The following is a 19,765-nucleotide window of genomic DNA, read 5'->3' on the forward strand; positions in this document are numbered from 1 at the left end:
CGAATCCTTCGCATTTTAAAATCACAGAACAATGCCTGGTGATTACTGCCCGTTGCCAAGGCAATCACAGTGAGCAGACAGAAAGGTGTCACCTAAAAAGGCCACCGAATATACAAACCCCCAAAAAAAAGAGAGAGAGAAGGAAGACAGTCAATGACCCGTTATATTAAAAATAGATAACATTTGTTCGCTGGTGGGGTTACGTGTGGTGTGACATGAACCCAAGATCCCGGTTGAGGCCGTCCTCATGGGTGCGGAACTTGGCTATCAATTTCTGCTCGACGATTTTGCGTTGTCGTGCGTCTCGAAGGCCGCCTTGGAGTATGCTTACCCGAAGGTCGGTGGCTGAATGTCCATGACTGCTGAAGTGTTCCCCGACAGGGAGAGAACCCTCCTGTTTGGCGATTGTTGCGCGGTGTCCGTTCATCCGTTGTCGCAGCGTCTGCATGGTCTCGCCAATGTACCATGCTCTGAGGAAGGAGGAAGCCTCCGAAACCTTGTGGAATTAAAAATAAAATTGTTGGACTATAACTTGGTGTTGTAAAATTGTTTACAATTGTCAACCCCAGTCCATCACCGGCATCTCCACATCATGACTATTTATAAAGTCAAGGATCCCGTATGCTTTTTTAACCGCTTTCCCAACCTGCCCTGCCGCCTTCAACGATTTGTGCACCTATACCTCCAGATCTCTCTGTTCCTGCACCTCTTTTAGAATTGTACCCTCTAGTTTATATTGCCTCTCCTCGGTCTTCCTACCGAAATGTATCACTTTGCATTTTTCTGCATTAAATTTCATCTGCCACGTGTCCGCCCTTGCCACCAGCCTGTCTATATCCTCTTGAAGTCTATCACTATCCTCCTCACTGTTTACTACCCTTCCAAGTTTTGTCATCTGCAAAATTTGAAATTGTGCCCTGTACACCCAAGTCCAAGTCATTAATATATATCAAGAAAAGCAGTGATCCCAGCACTGACCCCTGGGGAACACCACTGTAGATCTCCCTCCAGTCTGAAAAACAACCGTTCACCACTACAGTTTCCTGTCCCTTAGCCAATTCTGTATCAATGTTGCTACTGGCCACTTCATTCCATGGGCCCCAATCCTGATGATAAGCCTACCGTGCGGCACTTTATCAAACGCCTTTTGAAAGTCCATATACACCACATCAACTGCATTGCCCTCATCTACCCCCTCAATCAGGTTAGTAGTTAAGCATGATTTGCCTTTAACAAATCCGTGCTGGCTTTCCCTAATCAATCCACACTCGTCCAAGTGCCTGTTAATTCTGTCCCGGATTATCGTTTCTAAAAGTTTCCCCACCACTTGGGTTAAACTGACTGGCCTATAGTTGCTGGGTTTATCCTTACACCCTTTTTTGAACAAGGGTATAACATTTGCAATTCTCCAGTCCTCTGGCACCACCCCCGGATCTACGGATGTTTGGAAGATTATGGCCAGTACCTCCGCAATTTTCACCCTTGCTTCCCTCCGCAACCTCTGATGCATCCCATCCGCTCCGGGTGATTTATCTACTTTAAGTACAGCTAGCCTTTCTAGTACCTGCTCTTTATCAATTTTTAGCCCATCCAGTATCTCAACTATATCTTCCTTTACTGATATTCTGGTAGTATCTTCTTCCTTGGTAAAGATAGATGCAAAGTACTCATTTAGTACCTCTGCCATCCCCTCTGCCTCCGTGAGTAGATCTCCTTTATGGTCCCTAATCGGCCCATCTCTTACTACCCATTTACTGTTTACATGCCTATAGAAGACTTTTGGATCCCTTTTTATGTTGGCCGCCAGTTTATTCTCATACTCTCTCTTTGATCCTCTTATTTTCTGTTTCACTTCCCCTCTGAACTTTCTATATTCTGCCTGGTTCTCACTTTTTATCAACCTGACATCTGTCATATGCGCCTTTTTTCCGTTTCATCTTACTCACTATCACTTTTGTCATCCAGGGAGCTCTAGCTTTAGTTGCCATACCTTTCTGCCTCATGGGAATGTGCCTAGTCTGTAGCCGAATTATCTCTTTAAAAGCCACCTACTGTTCAATTACAGTTTTGCCTGCCAATCTTGGATTCCAATTTACCCGGGCCAGATCTGTTCTAATCCCATTGAAATTGGCCCTCCAATTGAGTATTTTTACTTTAGTGGTCCATGTCCTTTTCCATAGCTATTCTAAACCTTATGATACTATGATCGCTGCTCCCTAAATGCTCCCCCACTGACATTTGCTCTACTTTGTCTTCGAACCAAGTCCAGCAATGCCTCCTTCCACATTGGGCCGGAAAGGTACTGGTTAAGAAAGTTATCCTGAACACATTTCAAAAATTCCTCCCCCTCTTTGCCCCTTATTATTGTTATCCCAGTCTATATTAGGATAGTTGAAGTCCCCAGTTATTACTACTCTTTAAAGTTGCATTATCTTCTTCCTAACCCATTAAATGTGCAAAGCGTGGCTGACTCTTAATTGTTGCAGGCATTTTAATGGACCTTTTGGTTTGTTTTAATTCCTAAGGATGAAAGTGTTAATCCCCCACCACTTCAGGGAATGGTTTCCTGAGATTTGTTCACTATTTCAATTCCACTCCCGCCCCCACCCCCAATTTCTTCCTTCAGCAACATTTGTCACTCCTTGGCTATCCAGGTTACTCGGCCTGTTCCCAGGACATTAGGCGGTACGTGAGAATCAGTCTGATTGAACTCTGCTTCATGTCACATCTCCTCCTTGCCCCAACAAAGCTGCATACTAAATAAAATCATAAACTTTGTTGAGATTCATGGGGCAAACCTGTAACCTGCTACATACGTCAGTAAATCAATATACTCATATTTTTAATGGAGGAAAAATGCATGCAGGACAGTATCACTTTTGGAGCTAATTACAATATCACATCGAGCGACTGTAAAAGGTACCTACAGGCACAGAACGCAACTTGAGCAGGGTATATGCTTTCAGGTTTTTATCAGTTCCTCAGTGACATCCTAGGTTATTTCAGTGTTGTACAAATAAGTCAGTTGTGTTGTAACTAATTAGAAATGGTGGTGATGGAAAATTGCAATGGGCTTGCTTGTTCTGTTATGCAATCAGCTGCATAGGTGCCACAGCATTGCATTTGCATGCTTAGTATAACCATTCAAATGCTGTACTGCAGTCATTTTGAGATGATATTTATGTGATTGTAGTGCACTTGGTACATTTTCGGTGATTCTTTCACCACGTGGCACTATATAATCACAAGCTGGTACATACGCTGATGTTATGAGATCCTTTCCTTGGTTGTAATTCACCCACATCATCTTATTCTGATCTATTCTGATCTGTCCAAATGGAGACATTATCTTGCACCTGTTTTAGGTGTCGATGCAGCTGTCCATCCTTACATCTTCACTTTAACATGTGGCTGCAAATTCAACCCAAGTCAATTCAACTTAAACTGTTTTTATGCTAATTATTTAGATGCAAGATTTGCATTTGAACACTAGTTCTTTGCTCTGAACCAAAGGAGCTTTTTTTGAGGGGATAATGGGGTAGAAAATACAGAATTTGCCCTTACATAAATTTGCTGGAATATTTGCAACTATTTGAGTGAGTTGAATCAACGTAAGTAAACACTTCCTGCACATTTAACACTAATAGTTGCTTTGAAAAGGTTTTCTAGTTTTATGACTTGTGTGATCATATAGGAAACTAATTAAGACATAAGCACACCCCATCAGCAATATTTTGATTATTGCAGCCCTTTAATGTTCAGTCGCAATGCTAAGTGGTTTTAAGTGAGGACAATATCTGCTGGGACTCATTCACAGTAATTGCCATTTTAATCAAGCTTGTAAACATGGTGTACTTTTCACAAACATAGCATTTTCACAGCTGATGGGAAGACACAGAGCTGTCACACATACCCCATTTCAGTATTGTGATTTGGGATTTCCTCAGTTTGGCATGTATACTTGCTTTACTTGATGGGTGGGTGTATCCTAAAGTGACTTGAGGATACCACGACCCAGGCTAGTGCCTCTGGCTCCCAACCTGTGAATCTTGACCATCCTACTACAATCCACAACTGAAGAACATTTACAACCCAGCCCCTGCAATGTAAAAATGGTTCTTCCAGGCTGCTGGAGTTTGCAAATTGCGGCATTTTCCAGTTGCGGCTAGTTGTGAGAGCTATTCAGCTCCAGCACACGTGTTGCACAATGTTAAAACTGCTTTAGTTGCTGCATTTATATTCTAACGAGTACCAGTCACCGATCATTTACGCCTTCAATTATTCAGCCCAGTAGAGACCTCTACACATGCAGTCACGCAAGTGCAATGCTTGCCTCCCAGAAGTTAAAATTTAAAATGTTCAGAGAATGCAAATGACAGTGTCTGTGTTTTGTAAGTGCAGCTAGGTTTAAAAAGTATCCAGCGGGTCTAAGGAATATCCTGAGCGCTTTTTAAACCAGTTGGATTACACGGCATTCGATGTCAAACTTAAGCGATGAGTCCATTCCCTCTAGGTTGATCTCTAGCTTTGGATTTACACTACAAAAAAGAAAGACTTGCATTTATATAGCACCTTTCTCGACCTCGGGGAATCCAAAAGCACTTCATAGCCAATGAAGTTCTTTTGAACTGTAGTCACTGTTGTAATGTAGGAAAGGTGGCAGCCAATTTGTGCACAGCAAGCTCCCACAAATAGCAATATGATAATGAGCAGATAATCTGTTGATGTTGGCTGAGGGGATAAATAATGGCCCAGGACACTGGGGAGAACTCCCTTGCTCTTCTTTGAATAATGCCGTGGGAGTGAGTGTTGCACTGTCGGATGAGAGGTTAAACAGAGGCCCCATCTGCCCCCTCAGGTAGACGTAAAAGATCCCATTTGAAGAGAAACAGGGAAATTTTCCTGGTGTCCTGACCAATATTTGTCCTTCAAAAAATATGATGAAAACAAAATATTGGGTTATTTATCTCATTGCTGGTTGTGGACGTTGCTGTGTTCAAATTGGCTGTCCCATTTGCCTGCATAAGTAACTGCTTCAAAAAAGTAATTCATTGGCTGTGAAGTGCTCTGGGACAACCCGAGGTTATGAAAGGCGCTATATAAATGCAAGTCCTTTTCTTCAGAAAACATTGAGTTGGAAAGCAAGCAACTAGCTGCAGAAACAGCATATTGCAGCAGATTAGCTGTAGGAAAGAATGACTTTTGCCATTGAAATGCTTTTCAATAGTCAGAATTCAGCTGTGACTAATATCCCACCTAATTGGCCAGTCATCAAAGCCATTTGTCAAAGGTATATACAAAGGAATGTGTGGTCAATGTGGCAGAAATTGCATGTCCTGATGAAGATCTGATCTTTACAAATGCATGTCTGTCTAAATATGCATTGGCTGAGCAATGAATGAGCTGCCTTATAATCTGCATCAACAACTGAGTGATTGGCTTCCTTTCCTTTGCTGATGAGAGGACACTCATTTCGTGGAATCATTACCCCTCTCTCTGTGAACAGATTATGGATTTTGAAGCCACTACGGAAGTGCTGAAATGATGTCTGGACATTACTATAACAGTTAAAGGCCCTTCAGAGTATCTGGGAGCAAGTCCCTCGTCTCGCTAGAGTGCATTGTGCACATTTGGACTTGAATCATGTGCTAGGATTTAAATAGAAAGATTAACGCGGTTCTATGCCTTGCACAATTGGTAATGCACCAGAAAAGTGCTGTTTGAAAAGAAAATTGAAGAGGTTTTTGTGCCGCCTCTGGTACAGAAAGGAATCTTCAGTAGATGCAGAAGTGTCATTAGTGATTTCAGACCGTGCTTGACACATTCCAAAGGCAAACAATGCTTCAAATTCTTCAATCTGTAGGATTGTGTCCTGGAGCTTCACTTTCTCAGTGGTACAAATATTTGCTCCTCAACTTTTTTATGGATGTAAGGACATAGTGGAGTTGATTGCATTTCAGTGCAGTTCCTATTGGGGGGGGGAGAAATCAGCGATTGGACTACCCAGATTTTATTCATCCAACGAGGCCAATTCCTGTCTCATCACCACTGTCCTGGGCAAGATCAGTCACCTGAGCACAGAGCAGGGATCAGACCTGGGATGATGGAGTGCATGCCTCTGCTACTCACTGAATAATATTTATAAACTATTGCAGAAGCTTTGCTGTCATTTTGTTTGTGAGCATCACTATTTTCTGTTATGGAAGTAAGCAGCTCTTGAATCTGTCACACTCCATTAATCATTATCTAAATTCCATCCTGAAATTACATTGTGCATGATATTTATGGGCCAATATCTGCTTGTTGGTATTGGCAAAGCGAGCTGAATATTTGGATGAAATGTTCACATGTTGCACGTATAGGTTTTCAAACTGCACAAGGGGATTCCCAGATAGTCCACGAGGCTGTCTGATTTCTGTCTGGCATACAGCATGGTGTGAGCAAACCCCACAGGAATTCTGTTTTCTGAATCTTGCCTTTAGCACGTTATTCCTGTCACTGTATATTAATCAATATTTTCTGTAATGATCGCACTGTTTTCCTTCAGATTGCTACCATACTGAGGTTGAGATGGGTCCCTGGAAGCGTGTTAATATTTGCATGGGATTGTCAAGAGTATGTTAATATTTTGTATGGTGTCTCTCGTGCAGGCAAGTTTTGTTCAAGAGATTGAAAAGTATAGATTTAGCTGGTGTGATCCTGCCACTTAAAAAAAAAACTTTAAAATGGGATAATAAAGCAGTGAATTAAAGCTCTTTAAACTGGAGATTGGAAAGGATACCCAGCAGAATCAATAGTGTTATTGAAGTTTTTGTATGTTAAAAGCAAGGTAGTTAATTTTACATATACATATCAAATCTGAGTGTAAATTATATTTAGCATAAATTTGTAAAGTTTTGTTGGCTGAGGGTTGCCCATATGTAATCCTGGAGACCTTATACTATTCGAAGCTGATGGTACCACTGACCTTCAATTAACCATATACTACTGGAGTCAATTGCTGTGGTTTTAGGATGTCCAAAAAATAATGGATTTTTAAAAATTAATTTTCGATCAAGCCCTCCCAGTCCTCCTCCTGCCCCGGGAGCATTCCATCATTACGACTACTGGGTACACTCTACAACATCAATCTGAAGACGTCCAGTAAAAGCTCTTTAATTGCCTGTCCCAAAGGCCTGTGTTCCGCTGCCCGCCCCCCACCCTGTCTCCAGGTGAAGTAGTTAGATAAACTCCACCTTCGGTAGCTTTAATCATAAGTGAGAAAGGAGGGGAGAAAACAAGCTAAATTCTAAGAAGCTCTGCATATTTGCTGAGAGTTGAGCTTTCACGGCAGAGTGCTGAAAGAGTCAACAATAAGAAAAATCTAGATTTAATAAGTCTTGTGTATCCATCAAAGTGTTGAATGACATCAGTGTTGTACAGATGAGCTTTTTCTTAAGTGAAACATGTGAACAGAGACTGTGGGTGAACTCCAGACTGTACATTAATAGAGACATTGTTCACACATGTTCAGTCTGTCATCAGGTGTGTGCAGATTGTGACTGTGAGCAGCAGACTGTGATAAACTCGTACAGCAATGGCTCAGTTATCTATTTTGCTTTGCGATCCTGTTGAGATTATGATAGACTTAGACTCCGATATTACAGTCGGGCTGTCAGCACTAGGAGCCTGCTGTCCCCTCTCCAGTGAGAGGTACAGGCAAAAGAATGCAGACTCGTGGAGTCTTTAAAACATCTAACCTTTCATTAAATGAGCAGAGCATTTAGCAATCGCTGATGGATCACTCGTTTTAACAATTTGTTAGCAGTGGTCACTTCACTTTACAGAGGTTCATGCTAAAAAAAAGACGCTAATATGCTGACAATATGCAGTGAATGTACCTGTATGGTTTTATGCACACTCGCGTTGATCTATAATCTGGGCAGAAATATCATGGTGTGTGCTGGAACTGTGGGAAATACACAGAGTAGTCTGCAGGTTGGTTCAGTTTTTTTTGAACAAATGGACCTAATATTGTCATGAGTTTCGCTTTCCCTATTATATTTAGACTACGGTGTGATATCTTTTTTTTGGACTGGAGTGTGCATTGTATTGAGTAGTTTTACTGTGGCTTTGTGAGAAGAACGTCCAGCATGCATTTTTTACTCTGTGCCTCTCCAAAAACTAAGCTCGCTCTTATAGAAAGAAGTTAGCCATGTGGTATTCTGAAAATGTGATATTCCTCATCTTGATGCGCACAAGTAATATCGGTGTTGAGGAATGGAATAAATTTTCCTTTCTGGCAGCAAGTTCTCTTAGCATGAGTTAGATAGAGTAAAGCTCTTGCCACACTGTCCCATCAAATACTCCCCAGGTCAGGGATAGCACGGGTTAGATGCCAAGTAAAGCACTCGCTATCTTGCCCCAATCGTACACCTTAACCCAAACTCAGAAGAGTATCCCTTATTGTGCCACTATAACCTTTCCGCTTCCCATATCTTGGCCAATTATATAGTGCCACAGTTAGTGCACCCAAGCTAACTTTTGAACTGGGTTGAAACTATCCGAACACATTTTAGTTAGGACGGTTACTGCCGCCAGTCAAAGGACACATAACCCTACAACAAATATGGGTAATTTAATATTATTGGGATGAATAGCAATTTTATTATCCATGACTTTTTTCTTGTATTCTAAGGAAAATGGTGTTGGCCATTTTCTTTTGTTTTGATGCCAACTCACATGTAGTAATTATATAAATCCTGCCTCCTTCACCACGCAACAACTTGCATTATATATAGGACCTTTAACATAGAGAAACATGCCAAGACGCTTGACAGAAGCATAATGAGACAAAAATAGACATAGAGCCAGAGAAGGAGGTATTAGGGTCACCAAAAGTTTGGTCAAAGAGGTGGGCTTAAAGAAGAGCCTGGGAAGAGGGGGTGGGGTGGTAAGGCTGGAAAAGGTTAGAGATAGGGAGGGCAAGACTATGAAGGGATTTGGATTTGGACACGAGGGTGCAAATTTTAAATCTGAGACATTGGAGCCAATGTAGGTCAGCAAGGACAGGGGTGATGGGTGTGCGGGATAGTATATGGGCAGCAGAGTACAGTTCTGCATTGTGACCAGTGTTCCAGCTCTCCCCTGCTCGCTCATTTTAAAAACTAGAGAGAATCCTGTTTTATGAGAATGCAGCATTGATTTTTGAATTCATTGGTTTCCACAAAAGACACCGTATTCGATGCGCTTCACCAACTGCTGGAAGTGTAAGTGTCCTGATGATGATATTTGGATTTGTTGGTGAATAATTGAGATAATTGATAATTAACTATCAGAAGTTTTCTAACTGATCACTTCTCCTCCTCCTCAAGGAAAATCAACTATAATCTACTCTCTACAATCCCATCATTAGGAGCAGTAACAGCTAACATTACCATCCTGTCACTGTAAGTACAATGTCAGGCTGCTTTCTGTAACCTGAAATGCATGTTGCTTGTGTTTATATGTTGGATTTAAGAGAATATTTTGTCATACCTGGCACTTTTGCCCACCTTGGGAAGAGCTTTCCTCTGTTGCTATGGGGTAACAACATTGTAAACCCAGCAGGAAGATATCCGGTCACTCACTCTAATGATGTGGAGATGCCGGTGATGGACTGGGGTTGACAATTGTAAACAATTTTACAACACCAAGTTATAGTCCAGCAATTTTATTTTAAATTCACAAGCTTTCGGAGGCTACCTCCTTCCTCAGGTGAACGATGCGGAAATGAATGCGGAAATGAAGTCTTCATTTCCGCATCGTTCACCTGAGGAAGGAGATAGCCTCCGAAAGCTTGTGAATTTAAAATAAAATTGCTGGACTATAACTTGGTGTTGTAAAATTGTTTACAATCTTTCTAATGAAGTTGCAAAAGTGTTCTTAAAACACCCGTTCACCGTTTCACTAGAAATGGCAATCAATGGAAATTTTCCACCCTGACCCCTTGTGCTTTGCCGTTTTTTTGTCCTCATTAAAGTGATGGTGCTTTAAAAATGGAACAATTTCTGTCAACCAGTGTTAGTATCTGGCACTCCCAGATCTGGTATAGCACAGATGCATGGAGAGCAAAGTTCATTCCATACTGCCCCAATAATGTGCCTCAGCTCCAAACTTGAGCATGTTTTCACTTTCTACACCAACCAGTCTCTGATGTCTTTGACCTGGATAGCCAAATAGTGCTACATTTGGGGCAGTTTTGTGATGTGGGTTCACATCTACTATAAACCAGGTTGTGACTCTCCCAGTTGGTCTGAGCTAGATATAAGCCAAACCTTGAGGTGATGGCCAGTTTAATAGATACTGACCTACCCAGTTCCCTTGGCATTGTGCATTTTAATTGGGCAGTTTCAGCATTGAATGAGTGCTTTAAAAATCACTCAATTTGTACACGTCCGCTGATGTTACTGGTAGTAAGGTACAACTACACCACCAGCCTGATGGGCTTGGGTGGAGAGAATGATTTAGAATTTGTTTTGTCATCAGTTGAAAGCTTTGATCTGTCTCTACTCTTGAGTTAAGTTACTGTGTGGGGTCTGGGTCACCAGCAACTGTTTGGCAGCAATGCATGTTTTGTCCAGGACTAACTGGTGCGTTAATTACCTGGTCAACATATCGCTGTCCTTTACATTTACCTGCTATACAAATGGGCAGTATGACTTTGCCAATAAGCAGAACACGGCTTTTTTTTTGCCCCATGCTCTGGAATTCTCTCCCTAAACCCCTCCACCTCCCTCTCCTTTTAAGACCCACCTTAAAACCTACCTGTTTGAGCAAGCTTTTGTGACCCCTTCTAATATCATCTCCTTTGGCTCGATGTCGATGCCTTGGGACATTTTTTCTACATTAAAGGCACCGTACACATTGTATTATTTGTCCAAGCTTAGGCCACTTTCCTAATGTCAATTTTTTTGACTCCCACAGATGATGTCTGAGTTACCATCATAGCTTTATTACTGTGATAAAAGAATATAAGTATTAGAATATGTAAAACCGAGTTACATGTAGGAAAAGTGTTGCTCTGTGCCTCAGTGAGGGAAACATTTTTTGCAATTGACTCCCATACTTCGCCTGCTATAATTGCATTGGAAAAATGATTGCACTTTCTAATTATTCTAAATTTGTTTCATGAGGTTGTGACCATTATGGAAAAGATGTAAAGGCAATCTGATTACATAGTTGCTTTGAAATTGGCCTCAGTAACAAACTCTTCATTGATCAGCCTGTCAATGACTGGTTATCTCTCGCTATGCAGAAAAACTGGTTGCCGTGCCACATAAGCACTTTAGAAATTTCATTCTTTTTAGCGGCATGCTAGTGATTTCTTTGGGCAAGGGGGAATATTCATTGGGAAAGATAAACGCGACTTTTGTGATATTAACCTTTCTTTTGCAGAACACACAATCGGGTGGCGGAGTTAATTACAGAGGACCTTCAGCCATTCAGTTCTTTGGAGACCTTAGATCTGAGCTCGAACGTGATCACAGAAGTCAAAACTTCTTCGTTTCCGATAATGCAGCTGAAAAATTTGTGAGTAACTAAGAGCTTCATTGTGTTTGTTGCATAATAGCTGTATTGGTGCCACGCAGCAATGTGCACGATGACCGTGAGCAGTGGTGTTTGGGCAACACAAAGAAATGGAGTATAGAAACTTAGGCTGTGCCATTGTAAACTGAGGGAGAGAGCAAGTAGCAGTGAACTGGAATGTAGGGTCCATACAGCACTGCCTCACTCTCTGCAACAAAGGCTTGTTATTTCTTGCTGTGCACTGATGGTTTGATAATATTCAGGGATATCGCTTTTTCAATCGGTACTGTATCCTGACCTATAGTAAGGAAGGTTGGATTTTTGAAATTTGTATTGTTTACACATACAAAGGCATACACACATGTAGGGCGTCTAAAAATAAAATGTGTTGGCTCTTGTGCATTTTGTAAGAAAAGGGCACCAGCTGGCTGATAATTCAGTTCCTTTATTGAGTCTAATGGCTGTAATAGGGTGTAGTTACATCAATGTTATGATACAAAGCAGTAGCAGAAAAGGCACTGGTCCCAAAAGAAAGCAATACTTGGCATCACATTTTAAAGAGAATTGTGCCAACAAGATCTTTATTTTTTTATAAATCCTAATGGTATCAAAGAACGATAAAAATCCTTGTTTTATTCCATCCATCCTGTTCATTTTTGGATATAACAGTAAGATTGCTACCAACTTGGGGAGTTTCCTGTTTCCTGCCCAAACCCTTTTCAGATTTTCAACTCATACACTGAAGTTAAACCCTAATGTTGCAGAAACAGTTATTTCACAGAATTTACAGCACAGAAGCAGGCCATTTGGCCCAACTGGTCTGTGCTGGTGTTTATACACCCCATGAGCCTCCTCCTAATTAAAATGAAGATATTTATTACTATGATAAACTTATATACCAAAAATTTTAAATGTTAAATTATTTTGCTGTACCTTTTCCATTCTTTCTGATGTAATCCATTTTAATCTTTGCTTACCTTAGCAATACAGTCATTAACCTAAAGGTGCTTCAGAATTAACCATATGTGTAGGATGGTGAGTCTTAGTTACTTTAATAAGACAGTAACCTCTGCCATCAACACACACATTTGAACAAAAGTATTCTGAATAACTTGAGCAGAACAGAATCAAAGGATATTTGAATTAATCTCAATTCTCTAGGTGTTGAATTTTTAAAACGCTTAATAGCCTTTCTTTAAGGGTGTGGTCCTGATTCAGAATGGAGTGGATTAACTGAAGTTGTTGTATTGCATGCAAGTGCCTTTTCAATTAGACTGAAGTGCTTAGCTTTCCGAACTGTGTCCTGTGGATTTCCTTGTGATACCAGCCCATTGTGGTAGGCTCCATGGAGTCTACTGCACACAATATTGTCTTTCCAGTGAACAGGCACTGATTGCAGCAAGAATTCCAAGGGGCACAGGGAGCTTTTGGCTGAGGGTTTCTTTTCCAGTGCTAGTTTCTAATGTATGGGATGGCTTAATGTGTTAGTCATCACATGCTCTCCACACACCTGGAGATTTCTGGCCGGACACATTCTGCAACAAATGCTTTTTTTTGCAACACAGCTCCAGCTCAAAACTGTTCAATATACTAATTGACAAACTATTCTTTGCAGCGTGTAACCTTCCAATTTAAAATTCATCCAGGATAAGTCCTTAGGACTCAAAAAAATGTGATTAATTGAGAAGACATCCTAGGTTCTGGAGAGATGGACCCATCGCAAGAAGCTTGGGGTTTTCCTACTTGGCACCAGATGATGCTGCAATCCAGTGCCCTAATGGATGTGGTGGTCCTTGCCTGGACAAGCGGTGGAAAGCTGTAGATGTACGGCTGGTATGCTGTGCAATTTTAGCTGGTAAAACTCCAGCAGTGCCTTGTGCACACTTGGGGATCCCGATCCTTAACTTGTGTGTTGTGGACTTGATCAAATGGGATGTGCTCCTCCAGGGACAGTGTGTGCAGTCCACGTCGGGCAAACTGAAACTCTACCCGTGTGAATTTGAGTAGCTTGGTTTGGAAGCTCTTAAGTATGGTGAAGGAATTTTATGCTTGCCAGACAACTTAGTTAAGTGTAATGTGAGGCATGTTCAAACCTGTCTGAACTTTTAATATTGAGAATTACAGGCTTGGTGCAGATCACGCATGTGATCTTTGCTGGAGTTACTGCTTTTTAAATACATTATTATTGATTTTTTTTAAATGAAGACACATTCTTGCATTGTGAAAACCATTTGGGAACATTTGCATAGCCCTGACTAGTCCCAGTGAAATGCTGTACAGTACTGAGTTTAGAGATTATAGGATGTTTGTTTAAAGTGATAGCATCAATTTGTATTGGATTTTTTGATTGAGGAAAATGCATTGCTCTGGGGTTTTATTTTTGCACCAAGCAGCATCCCCTGTGTCTGCAGACCGTGTTGCAGTGAGCTGTGACAGACATGGGAAAAGGCGCTTTGTGTACTACAGGAAGCTGTAATTGTTTTAACGGGCATGGCAGCCGAACAGACCATGGTGCTCTGTTACCAAGCGTAACACTTTGTTTAAGTGATGTTCTTATAAAGAATTGCTCTTTTAAAAGTACACGTTGGGTTTCTGAATGATTTTAATTTATGTTTTAGGCTTATTAAGATAAAGGAAAGCCAGTACTGGGGCAGAGCACCAGTCTCAGCCGCTGATGCTGAGTGAAATATGACATGGGTTTGCGGCCGGCCTATCCTGTGTGTCACCTGTAACATTTCTACTTCCTGCTACAGTGATCCTTGTGGCTGCCTCTTGAGTGAGATTGCTAATTTATGCTGGATCAGTGGTCCATTCTGTGCTGTCACTTCAGCTGGATTGATACTGTCCCAGATTCATTTCACATAGGACATTTTCTAACAAATGAGAGCAGACATTATTCCATCAACGTGGGCTAGATTCAAAGCCATATTCCTTTAGTGAAAGCACATTATATTGCCCCACTATATCATCCAGTCTCCAGATGAATGATTTTTTTTTTTAAAAAAGCACATATCTTAACCATAACTCTGAAACTGATGAATATCTATCCTTTAACAGCACTGTTTCCAGTTATGCAATATCTAATGAAACCTTACTATTTTGTCTTGTTTTTGGCTTAGAAAAAAATGCTATATGTTGTGGCTACAGATGCAGACTTGGCCCAGCAGGAGGATTCCTAGGTGATAGTACAACCCCTGTTAAACTGGAGAGGCGTGAAGCACTAATCCCTTCAGATATCTTAAATAATAATGCCTATGTTTTAAGTTTTGAAATAGAGTACGAGTATTTGACTTGCCAAAAATCTGTGGTTTTTTTATATAACAAATATATATTACTTATTTTCAGACATTTGAACAATAACCGAATAACCATTCTGGAGCCCGGCTGTTTTGATAACCTGTCCAGCACTTTGCTCGTCCTCAAACTGAACAGAAATAAAATTGCTGTGATCCAGCCAAAGAGTTTCCGGTTGCCTCAGCTTCAGTATCTGTAAGTGATTTTGTTCCTTTTACAGTTCAAAGCGCAGTCGCACCTCTAGTTGTTTTGTGAGTGATAAAAGCACTCCTAGTTTTACAGCTTTAAAGGAGGTAGAGGCCAGAATGTTAATGGCAGATCCTTGAGATTTATTCTGACTTGCTTGAATGCAAGTGGCTAGGTTGGTGGTAGGATCAAAGCCTGTCTGTATTATAAACAGAAAATGCTGGAAACACACAGCAGGTCAGGCAGCATCTGTGGACAGAGTGTTAATGTTTCAAAGGTCACTGACCTGAAACGTTAACTCTCTTTCTCTCTCCACAGATGCTGCCTGACCTGCCGAGTGTTTCTAGCATTTTCTGTTTTTGTTTGATTTCCAGCATCCGCAGTATTTTGCTCCTGCCTGTATTATGTCTGAACACAACTGTGCTACAACCTTAAGGATAGGCTCTCTATTTAGGAGATCTTATTTTGAGAGCGTGATCTCAGTGAGCCCCTCTTACGCCTTTTGTACTTTGTGTCGGGAGCCACTCCTTGGGCATGATAGGCAATGCAGAGGCTCGAAGATCAAATGCTTGGTTTCACTTCACTGCAACCCGCGTTCTTCAACTGACAGTACATTCATAAGACCCACAGGAAGAGCTGTGTCTGGTGCTGGGTGCGCTCCTTTAGTGTAAATGTGCTTTATTGCAGCTGCAGGTAGAAGCTGTTCAGCGATGCGGTTTCAGTCTGGGGCTACTGACTGCAAAAAAAAATTCTCCCCTTGCATTTTTAAATAGAGAAGAATGTTGCATTTGGATCACATCGAAAGGGAAATGTTAGAAGCACTAGTACAGGGTTGATAGATTTACTTAATTCACGTGGAAGGTAGTCAGACTGGTAACCATCCTGACTCCTCCAGATGTGAAATATTCATCACGGGTACAACACTCTGTCTCTCCGCAGTAAATTACAACTGTATCAAGAAAGCTTATCGGTGCGTGTAGATCTGCATCAGTACTTGCCCTTGAAGTTGTCTCTGAACCTGCTGAAGTCTAACAGTAAAACTCTTTAGTAAATGAAACACTCTTTGCACACAACTTGAACTGTGCCCTTTTTGGCTTGGACAACATGAATCAGGCCTGTCTCTAAGTACAACTTTCTTAAATTGGAAAACCTTGCCATAAGTGGTGGTTTTGTCCCAGTTCAGCTGTGTTTTAAGAAAACAACTCCAAGTAAGTGGAAAAACAAACAGCTGAACTTAGGTAGGATTTAACTTACTCAATATGGTGTTTGTCAGCACACAGCCCTGAGGGGTGGGGGTGGGGGGGGTGGGTCATAGTGTTACCAATATTTACCTCTGTTTCTGCTCCAAGATGGCAAGAATATATATATAAACAACATTGCAACTTTGAACGTGTAGCAATTCTCCCAAAAACAGTGTGGATTCTATTGCAGTGCACGTTTATTCCCACCACTCGCCAATCTGATGTTTTTCAAATTGCTCTTCAAATTTGGCCCTTTTTAAAGAGCAAAAGTTTAACCGCCAAATGGGTTAAACTTTATGTTTTTATGTTTAAACAGGGAGTTGAAACGCAACAGAATTCGAGTTATCGAGAGTCTGACGTTTCACGGCCTCGACTCACTGAAGTCATTGAAACTGCAGCGTAATGGGATCTGCGAACTCAAGGATGGAGCCTTCTGGGGGCTGAATGAAATCGAGGAACTGTGAGTCCGTTGTTTTGATAGCTCTTCTGGAGTAAAGGGACCGTGCCCAACCATTGCCCAAATGGCAATTGAAATGCTGGTATTTGGAGTGTTTAATAGAAATGTGATTGTTAAAGCACAGGTAGAGATGCATTAACCTCTTGTCTTCCTCGGATGGGGCAATGGCTGCCTCATGATATCTGTGTAAAGTAATCTGGAGAAGTCACACGTTTAATGGAACGTTGCTTCACATCATTAACCTTGAAGTCTCTTGCGTCTGAGCCATGCAGCCTTTGCCGAGATAACTCAGCCTGGGTGGTGCTGGGGTGCTATAATTGACCTGAGACGATCTGGGCTAGGAAAGGGAGGACCTCCGGTAGGTGCACTTGTGCAGGGGGTGCGGTGCTCCTCAAGGTTGAATAGCCTGCCAACATTTACAAAAATGAATATTTGGTCAATAATAGTGAAGTATTGCAGGCCTGTGGAGCTACACCAAAGTAAAGGAATCAACATCTCTAGGGAGAAAATTAGAGACCCTGCCCCCTCTTCCTTTCCCCCCCCCCAAAAAAAATCCACGCTGATACTGTGGGTCCATCAAGTGCACCATAAGTGAAAAGGTCAACGAAGCTTTGACGCGTACCCTGTAACAGCTTAACCTCGCAGCAGTTCAGTGAAAAGTTTTGTCATCTCATTGCGTCTAGTTTAAAAATGGCTAAAAGAAATATTCCTGTTGTCTGATAGATTTTAAACCTCTATAATGTGCACAAAGTAGCCTTGCCTAACTGATGTGGAGATGCCGGTGATGGACTGGGGTTGACAATTGTAAACAATTTTACAACACCAAGTTATAGTCCAGCAATTTTATTTTAAATTCACAAGCTTTCGGAGATTTTCTCCTTCCTCAGGCAAATGTTTCAAGAGCTCCTTGAAGCCTACGCATTTATACATATAGAACAATACATGGTGTTTACAGACTGCCCCTGCAACTGCCCGTTGCCAAGGCAATCACCGTGTTCAGACAGAGAGGTGTCACCTGCAGAACCCCCGAATACACATTCAACAAAAAAACAAACAGGGAAAAAAAACAGAGAAAAAAAAACACAGAGAGAGGCAGAAACATCCGGAAGGCAGAGAGAGCCAGCAAATGACCCATTATATTAAAAACAGATAACATTTGTTCGCTGGTGGGGTAACGTGTAGCGTGACATGAACCCAAGATCCCGGTTGAGGCCGTCCTCATGGGTGCGGAACTTGGCTATCAATTTCTGCTCGACGATTTTGCGTTGTAGTGTGTCTCGAAGGCCGCCTTGGAGTACGCTTACCCGAAGGTCGGTGGATGACATGTCATGGACATTCATCCACCGACCTTCGGGTAAGCGTACTCCAAGGCGGCCTTCGAGACACACGACAACGCAAAATCGTCGAGCAGAAATTGATAGCCAAGTTCCGCACCCATGAGGACGGCCTCAACCGGGATCTTGGGTTCATGTCACGCTACACGTTACCCCACCAGCGAACAAATGTTATCTGTTTTTAATATAATGGGTCATTTGCTGGCTCTCTCTGCCTTCCGGATGTTTCTGCCTCTCTCTGTTTTTTTTCCCTGTTTGTTTTTTTGTTGAATGTGTATTCGGGGGTTCTGCAGGTGACACCTCTCTGTCTGAACACGGTGATTGCCTTGGCAACGGGCAGTTGCAGGGGCAGTCTGTAAACACCATGTATTGTTCTATATGTATAAATGCGTAGGCTTCAAGGAGCTCTTGAAACATTTGCCTGAGGAAGGAGAAAATCTCCGAAAGCTTGTGAATTTAAAATAAAATTGCTGGACTATAACTTGGTGTTGTAAAATTGTTTACAATTGCCTAACTGAGGAATGGATCCTTAATTCAGCTCTGTTTTACAGTACAGTGCAGTCCTTGATCCAGTTGCACTATGAATAGAATTATGTCTCGACTGCCCCAGTAAGCAAAAGTTTTGGGTCATTTTTAGGAATATTTTGAAGAAATTACAACCTTGTTTAAACAAACTGGATCTCGAGTTGGTACCTGAGCAGAAATATACTTTTGTTTGTTCAGCAAACTTGACCATCAGTTTTATTTTGTGATTCACTCAAGAGAGCTGGTCTCCTTTAGTCTTTTTGTTGCTAAATATTGGTATATTGGTTTTCCTACATTACAACAGTGACTACACTTCAAAAATACTTCATTGGCTATAAAGGGCTTTGGGACGTCCTGAGGTGGTGAAAGGCTCTATAGAAATGCAACTCTGTCTTTCTTTACGTAGAAACAGCTAAGAAATGTTTTGGTAACACTGGGAAACAAAACGGATGTTTCTTTTCTCTGTTGTAGGGACTTGGAGCATAATAACTTGACTGAAGTGACCAAGGGCTGGTTGTATGGCCTCAAGCTGCTGCAGGAGCTGCAGCTGAGCCAGAATGCTATCACCAGGGTCAGTGCTGATGCCTGGGAGTTCTGCCAGAAACTGACTGAGCTGTGAGTTTGTTTTGTTGTTTCCTGCGCTCCTCCAATTCTGGCCTCTTGCATGCCCGATTTTCAGCGCTCCACCATTAGTGGATGTGCCTTCAGCTGCCTAGGCCCAAAGCTCTGGAATTCTCTCCATAAACCTCTCTATCTCTCTCTCCTCCTTTGAAGACGCTCCTTAAAACCTACCTCTTCGACCAAGCTTTTGGCCACCTGTCCTACTATCTCCTTATGTGGTTCGGTGTCAAATTTTGTCTAATAACATTCATGTGAAGCGCCTTGGGGCGTTTTACTACATTAAAGGCGCTTTATAAATGCAAGTTGTTGTATTAAAATTATGGCTTATGTAGAAGTTTCTCTCATTTATTTCAGAGACATGACCTATAATCAGATGACTCGTTTAGATGAGTCTACATTCGTGGGCTTGAATTTGCTTGAGAATTTATACCTGGGAGACAACCGAGTGAGTTATATCGCTGACGGAGTTTTTAGCGGCTTATCTAACCTGCTGACACTGTAAGTATACAGAATAAACAGCATTGTACAGTAAATCAGAAAAGCAGGCAGCTTAACAAATG

General features: G+C 41.6%; 1 protein-coding gene across 2 annotated transcripts in view; it reads left to right on the forward strand.

Annotated features, from left to right (window-relative positions):
* The window catches only part of lrig2 (leucine-rich repeats and immunoglobulin-like domains 2), an 82,788-nt gene that overhangs the window by 31,484 nt on the left and 31,539 nt on the right, over positions 1-19,765 (forward strand). For both annotated transcript variants that reach the window (XM_068007717.1, XM_068007718.1), the window contains exons 2-7: positions 9,354-9,428; positions 11,416-11,550; positions 14,893-15,036; positions 16,585-16,728; positions 19,056-19,199; positions 19,560-19,703. In XM_068007717.1, the coding sequence (XP_067863818.1) occupies positions 9,354-9,428; positions 11,416-11,550; positions 14,893-15,036; positions 16,585-16,728; positions 19,056-19,199; positions 19,560-19,703 (786 nt within the window). The remainder of the gene's footprint in view (positions 1-9,353; positions 9,429-11,415; positions 11,551-14,892; positions 15,037-16,584; positions 16,729-19,055; positions 19,200-19,559; positions 19,704-19,765) is intronic.

Source organism: Heptranchias perlo, chromosome 27 (genome assembly GCF_035084215.1).
Source record: "Heptranchias perlo isolate sHepPer1 chromosome 27, sHepPer1.hap1, whole genome shotgun sequence".
NCBI classification, from domain to species: Eukaryota; Metazoa; Chordata; class Chondrichthyes; order Hexanchiformes; family Hexanchidae; genus Heptranchias; species Heptranchias perlo.